A 7,204-nucleotide genomic window follows, 5' to 3' on the forward strand; every position below is an offset into this window, starting at 1 on the left:
GTTTTCGTAGGGATTTGTAAAAAAAACCCCAAAAACTGTTTGAAATGAAAGAGCAGTGCTGAACCTGATTCTCCTCTTAGCTCAGGAGTGGTTCTAGACGTGGTCCTGACACCTCGGCAGAGACACTTTAATGTAAAGCAGAAATAAAGTCCAAGCTGGGCCCAGTTCTGTGTTTTAGGAGAAGTATGAATTTATTTATTCAGGAGGAGGTAGAATATTCTGGTAGAACAGGCCAGCTCTGAAGCACTCAGAGAAATCATGAAAATCTCAGAGTGGTTGTAAAAAATGTTCCTTTTGCCGTTCAAGCAGCTGCACTTGTTTTTACCGGTCAGCTCTTTGGTGAAGAGCTACTTTGGAAAACGTAATCCCTTGGAGTTGTTTGCTCAGTTCCCTTTGTTTTAATTGACAAGCTTAGGCAGTTGAAAGGAAAGGGTAGGAGGGAATTGATCTTAGCACACTTATGGGCATCTCCTCCTTTAACTCATGTCATTAAAATGTCTCTTACATAGGCATTTATTTATTTATTTATTTATTTATTTATTTATGGTTTTAGGCTTGTTTCTGCTCAAGCACAAATCTGGTGAGGCAAGTTATTTTTTTTTGTTGTTGTTGCTTTTTTCTTTTTTTTTTTTTTCCCTTTCTTTTTTGTTTTTCCCAAGGCGGGTTGTTTGCAGACTTTAGAGCCCAAAAAGGCGCAGCTGCTCTAAAAATAACACAGGATCCAAGAACTGGTTTGGGAAGGTCTGAGTCCAGAGGCATCTCCTGAAATGCTGCCATTAGAGAAGAAGTTTTCCTTGTAAACAGAGCTGGCCTAATTTCTAGAGGTGCTGAACATCGACCTGCAGTGCTTGCTGGTAGGTCCTGAGCACACAAAACCTGGAAATGGGTCAGAAATGTGAGTGGCTGGGGTTTTATCACAAACGTGTCTGGGCAAACCCACAATTATCGGGCTGAAACAAAACTGAGCAAATAATTGCCCCTCAGCTGCTGACCCCCGTGAGCAGAGCTGGGCTCTGGGGCTCCAGGACACCTGCCAGCTCCGGGGCTGCTCAGTGCCACCAGCAGTCTGGTGCCACAGCCAAGGTGTGCCCGTGATGCATCACCCCTGGGTCTGGCCAGCCTTCGCAGGGTGACGTCCCCAACGCTCCAATTTCCAGAGGAGACCCATGGTTTTGCCACCCAGAAGGTTTTTCACAGAAGACAGAGAGGAAAAAACCTGGCAGCAGATCCCTTAGACTGGGACTGGGTCACAGGCAAGACCACCATGGATCCCCCATCACCATGTGAGGTGTGCCCAGGGGAGCTGAGCCTTGCGTTGAGTGCAGACACAACATTCTCTGGTTTTGATGTGCTGGATCTTTAATGTTGCATCCACCGCTGAATTAAGCAGTGTTTGCTTTTCAAACCTTCCACGTTTGTATTTTTAGCTCCGTTTTGGCATCACTTTTTTGGTTGGAATATATAACACACTGGGTTGTTTAGTGTGCCTGGACCGAGTTCAGCCGATGTGTAACTCCACGGGCTGGAGCAGAAGCTCCGTTCAAGGTGAATTACGCTCTATGGGGCCAAGGAAATACAGCTTCTGTAGAAAGGCAGCCCAGCTCCTTCAGTAAACGCTACACTATTTCCATCCATGGCTATTCCTTTGTGGTTTGGGTTATGTATTTACATTTTACGGAATAAATACTACAGCTTTCCCCATGACTAACATTTCTTAGTAACCAGGGAGCTACTCAAATACGCTCTTGCCTCCTACGAGACCCCAAACCACACTGCTCTGCCCTGGCTCTCTGGCCCCAGCACAGGGGCACGGCTAACCAGTGTTACATAAGCAATTTTTGGGATCTCAGCTCAGCAGGATGGCTTAGGAGAGCAGGCACTGGATGCCCTGCCACTGAATTCCTCCGGGACCAACATTTCCAGCACGGCCACTCTCTGATCCCTACAAAACCTGAGCGAGGTCTTCAGACAAAGAGAGGAACATACCCCACAAAGAGGGAGCTGGTTGCTTTTCCCAGTCCAGAGGTCTGTTTTAGGAACAGCACTATACAGGCCCTCATGTAAACTTTGTTTATAGACTGGAGTATTTTCAATGAAAATGTTATTTAACTTAAAAAAAAATTGCACAGCAGCTACTCCCAAAATTGTTTTTCCTTGTTAAGAATAACACACAGTGTGATACATTTGAAATGGTGATAGCAATATTTCACAAATTTTGATGGATTCATAGTCCAAATACCTTGCTAACAGATGTTTCTTTTAAACTCGGAGTGGTATAGGAATAACTCAGAGATATTACAGTGTCAGCACTGCCTTTTATCTGTGCGTGTCCTTTCGGTGACATCCCTGGGCTTTTCTAATGCATGGGTCAGGTCTGAGCTCAAACAAAAAAAAAGTGAAATATGAAAAGAAGGCGTCTGTGATGGTGTGTGAGCTCTGGGGCAGCGCTGGGAGGACACCAAGGCGCTGGTGTGGGTTTGCTGCACTCAGGCACAGCAGCCCCGTGGTTTGTGGCCACAGTCATCGTTTCTGAGCTGGTTTTTGGCTGTGGTTAATTGATGAGCTTAGGAGTTCCCATGGCCACTCCATGACCACATCTTTTGGTCTCATAAATTAACTGTGTTCTCACTGTGGGTGACAGTTTGCCCAACACAAAGGGATACCCCAGCAGGGCAAAGGGACAGATTTTAATGCCCTGGTGGAGCTGGCTTGATTTACCACGGGTTTCTCAGTCTACTCTGAGTCTCCAAAGGATGGAGCATCTGTCACACTTCCTTCAGAGGGTCTTTCTCCAGAGTTGCCTTCTCCACACTGTGTGCTCATACATCACCCCCAGAAGGTCAGAGAATCACAGAATATCCTGAGTTGGAAGGGACCCACAAGGATCACTGAACCAAATCCTGGCCCTGCACCGGACAGCCCCGAGAATCCCACCCTGTGCCTGCATGTGTTCTGTGTGTCCAGTTAATGTGTGCTAATGGTAAACCAGTTTGTCCCAAACCCCCTCCTGGGAGCAGCCTCAAGCCTTGGGAAGTTTGGTTCTGATTCCTAGCCCAAAGCTGGCCCAAAACAATTCTGGAGTTGAACTGCGGGGCAGGGAGCATCTTTCCTCCCGGAGACCCTCTCTGGGGCCGCCATCTGTGGCCGTACACAGCCCGTGCGGGGCTGGGAAGGCGCCTGCTGCACACCTCGGTGGGGTCCGGGAACCTGGCCTGGAGGGAGAGGGGAGAGGGCTGCTCAGGAAGCCAGGGAGAAGGATGAGAAAATCTGGAGGCCGAGAGGGAACCCAGAGGGACAACCCTCGGTGCTGGCAACGGGGCTGGCGGGTGGCGGGAGCACAGGACAAACCCGCGCTCCTCCGCCGTGCCTTTCCCCGCGCAGCTGCTTCTGGTTCCCAAGCTCTCCCTCCCTTCTCGTCGGGGGACAGCCCAGGAGAGTTTCCCGAGTTTCCCGTCCCGAGCCTCCCTTCCCAGCCCGCTCCCTCGGGGCGCACCGCGGAGCCCCGACGGCCCCGGGGACCCCGCCCCGGCCGTGCGGGGCCAGGGCGGGGCGGGAGGGTCCCCGGGGATGCACCTGAGCGGCGCGGGGGATCCCGGGCCCGGCTCCGGCCCCGGCCCGCGCCCCGCGGCTCCGAGCGCGGCCGCTCCGCCGGGGGTCCCCGCGCTCCCCCCGCTGCCCGGGCTGCGGAGCGGGCAGGGCCGTCCCCCGCGGGGCCGGGCCGGGCCGGGGGCGGGCCGGGGGCGGCGGGCCGGGCCGGGCCGGGCCGGGCTGGCGGCGAGCGCGGCTCCACGTGACTGCGGGGCCGGCAGAAAACCGGGGCCGGCGGCGGCGGCGGCCGCACTGCGCCGGGCGGCGATCGCGGGAGGCGCTCGGCAGCCGCTGCCCCGGGGCTTTCGGCGCGCTGGGTCCGGGCTGGCTCTCCAGAATCATGGACTGTGCTGATATGCCTTGCTTGCTGTCAGTGAGTACAGCCCTCTTCTTCCTCCGCCTCGCTCCTCGCTTTTTTTGTTTTCATCGCAGGGCTTTAACTTTTTTTATTTTAATTTTTAATTTTTTTTAATTAAGAAAAACTTTTTGTTGTTCTTATCCCGGCGTCCCCTCCCGGGCTGCAGAGTCGCGCTCCCGTTCTTTCCCCGCCGGGCTCCGCCGCCGCCGCTCCCGTCCCGTCCGGTCCCGAGGGGGCTGCGGGGCCGGGATGCGCCGGGATCCCGCCTGCCCGAGGGGGCTGCGGGGCTGCGGACAGCCCGGGCACGGCCCCCGGTCCCTGCCCGCCGGGGCGCGCCGGCTGCCGCTCGAATGGGGGCTGCTCCCCGTGCCCTTTTGCCATTTATTATTACTATTATTACTGCTATTATTATTATTTTTAAGTTTATTCGGAAGAGGAGGGGGGTTTCGCTTCTCGTCCTGACTTTCCCTCTTGTTTGTTGTCGTGTTTTTTACACCCCAGAGACACCATGATTCCTGGTAACCGAATGCTGATGGTCATCCTACTATGCCAAGTCCTTCTAGGAGGTACTAACCATGCTAGCCTAATCCCTGAGACCGGCAGGAAGAAAGTGGCAGAGCTTCAGGGACAAGCCGGATCCGGACGCCGCTCTGCCCAAAGCCATGAACTCTTGCGGGGTTTCGAAACAACTCTGCTGCAGATGTTTGGGCTCCGAAGGCGGCCTCAGCCCAGCAAGTCAGCCGTCATTCCTAGTTACATGCTGGATCTCTATCGACTCCAGTCCGGAGAAGAGGAGGAAAGCCTCCAGGAAATTAGCCTGCAGTACCCTGAGCGATCGACCAGCCGGGCAAACACCGTGAGGAGTTTCCACCATGAAGGTCAGTGATGGGAGGCGGTAAATTCCCAGCCCCGGTAGCGATCGGGATTTCCTTGCGTTTGGAAGCTCACAAATGCCTTTAGAAGCAGGACGTGCCCGGCCCTAAATTTATGGGAGGAAAACCACCCCCCCCCACAGCCTGCCGTGTGTGGGTGACAGGCGTGCTGCTCGCTGTTTTTTCCAGCATCCTGTGCTTAACCCGAGCTTGACCATATTTTGAAGTGCTTTTGCTTCTGTTGACAACAGCGAGTTTCCTTCGGTGCCTCTGCCTCGGGGTCACTGCCTGGGCTCGCGTGGATTTAATGGCTCTGGATCGGATGCGGGAGTAAAGCGAGGGCGGGATCTCGCCCCTGGAGTGTTTCTTTTGAACTATCAAAGCAATTGCTGCCTGCTTTTACTCTTAAGAAAAAAAGAAAAAAAAAATCCCCCTAAACCCCGACTCGAATTTAATGCTTACAGCTGTGTGTTTATAAGGTTTATTCAATAGACCCTTGTAATCTGATCCAAATGTTTCCTAGCGGATGTTTCTTTTCCAAAGTAAATCTGAATTATTAATCCAGCCGCATCATTACTGCGTTGGAATTTGCTTCTCTTTCTCCCCCTGCCCCCCGTAACAAGGCACCTCTGTGCTCCGTGGCGCCGCATCTCGCCGGGGAGATGATTTTGGAGAGGCCGGGGGAGGAAAAGCTGAAGGGAAAAAGCCTCCCTGACCGGGGGAGGCGAGATGGGAAGGGGTGGGGAGTGCTCGAGGCGCGGCTGAGGCGGCGGGGCCGGGGCCGCTGCCGGTGCGGCGGGCGGGATGCGCGGGGAGCGGAGCGGAGCCGGCGGCTGCCGGGCAGGTGAAGCGTGGGTGCGAGCTGTGCCTGTGCCGGGCCGTGCGCCCCGAGGCTGACGTGCTCGTCTTTGCTTGTCTTACCTCTTCCCCCCATCCCTGCTCTCCTGCAGAGCACCTGGAGACCGTCCCGGGTCCCAGCGAGGCGCCCCGGATCCGCTTCGTCTTCAACCTCAGCAGCGTGCCGGAAAACGAGGTGATCTCCTCGGCGGAGCTGCGGCTGTACCGGGAGCAGGTGGAGGAGCCCAGCTCGGCGTGGGAGAGGGGCTTCCACCGGATAAACATTTACGAAGTGATGAAGCCGCTGTCGGAGCGCGCCCAGGCCATTACGCGCCTGCTGGACACGCGGCTGGTGCACCACAACGAGACGCGCTGGGAGAGCTTTGATGTGAGCCCGGCCGTGATCCGGTGGACCAAGGACAAGCAGCCGAACCACGGGCTGGTGATCGAGGTCACCCACCTCCACCACGCACAGACTCATCAGGGCAAACACGTCAGGATTAGCCGATCTTTACCTCAAGGGCGTGGGGACTGGGCGCAGCTCAGGCCGCTCCTGGTCACTTTTGGGCACGACGGGCGAGGCCACGCTCTGACCCGCAGAGCCCGCCGGAGCCCCAAGCACCAGCGTTCCCGCAAGAACAAAAAAAACTGCCGCCGCCATGCCCTCTATGTGGATTTCAGCGACGTGGGCTGGAACGACTGGATCGTGGCACCGCCGGGCTACCAGGCGTTTTACTGCCACGGGGACTGCCCCTTCCCTCTGGCCGACCACCTCAACTCCACGAACCACGCCATCGTGCAGACGCTGGTGAACTCCGTGAACTCCAGCATTCCCAAGGCCTGCTGCGTGCCCACGGAGCTCAGCGCCATCTCCATGCTCTACCTGGATGAGTATGACAAGGTGGTCCTGAAAAACTACCAGGAGATGGTGGTGGAGGGGTGCGGGTGCCGCTGACCTCTCCCTTCCCCGCCGCCCTCTCCTCCCCTTCTCTGTCCCTCCCGTCCCACCCCAGAACTGCTTGCTATAGCTGGACTCTTCTCTAAACTAAACGTTCACCTTGACCTTATTTATGACTTTATGTGCAAATGTTTTTGACAATAATGATCATATATTTTGACAAAATATATTTATAACTACATATTAAAAGAAAAAAATAAAATGAGTCATTATTTTAAAGGTAAATGCATTTTGTGTCTCGCCTCTCAGGGTGCTGCTGAGGCTGTGCTGGCTGGGAGTGCAGCCGGGAGTTTATTTTGTCTCCCTATCTTCTTGCCCCCCTCCCTCCTTCTCCACTCCTTCCTCCCCCTACCTTCTTTTCACTTAAAGGCTTTGCAAATTTTATTAGTCTTTCTATTTCTCGCCGAGGTACCGCGGATCTCCTGGTGCTGGGGCTGTGCCACGTGGGAGATGAGGGTCCCTGGAGATTTAAGAGCCGCTGGGAACAGAGCCGACCTTGCTAACCTGGCCCAAGCCTTTCCAAAGCAACCCACCAAAAATGCATTTGAAAAGAAGGTGAAGATTTACCTGAGGGCTTTATGCTAAACCCGC

General features: G+C 54.7%; 1 protein-coding gene across 1 annotated transcript; it reads left to right on the forward strand.

The window, feature by feature from the left end:
* Positions 1–3,872: 3,872 nt before the first annotated feature.
* Positions 3,873–6,712, forward strand: BMP4 (bone morphogenetic protein 4). Its single transcript, XM_054286780.1, has 3 exons — positions 3,873–3,961; positions 4,448–4,824; positions 5,769–6,712. The coding sequence occupies exons 2-3, from the start codon at positions 4,455–4,457 to the stop codon at positions 6,608–6,610; spliced, it is 1,212 nt and encodes a 403-aa protein (XP_054142755.1). The 5' UTR covers positions 3,873–3,961; positions 4,448–4,454; the 3' UTR covers positions 6,611–6,712.
* Positions 6,713–7,204: the final 492 nt, after the last annotated feature.

The sequence above is a fragment of the Melozone crissalis genome, unplaced genomic scaffold, assembly GCF_028551555.1.
Source record: "Melozone crissalis strain CALT ecotype California unplaced genomic scaffold, PUWL_Pcris_2 ptg000056l_1, whole genome shotgun sequence".
Classification (NCBI taxonomy): Eukaryota; Metazoa; Chordata; class Aves; order Passeriformes; family Passerellidae; genus Melozone; species Melozone crissalis.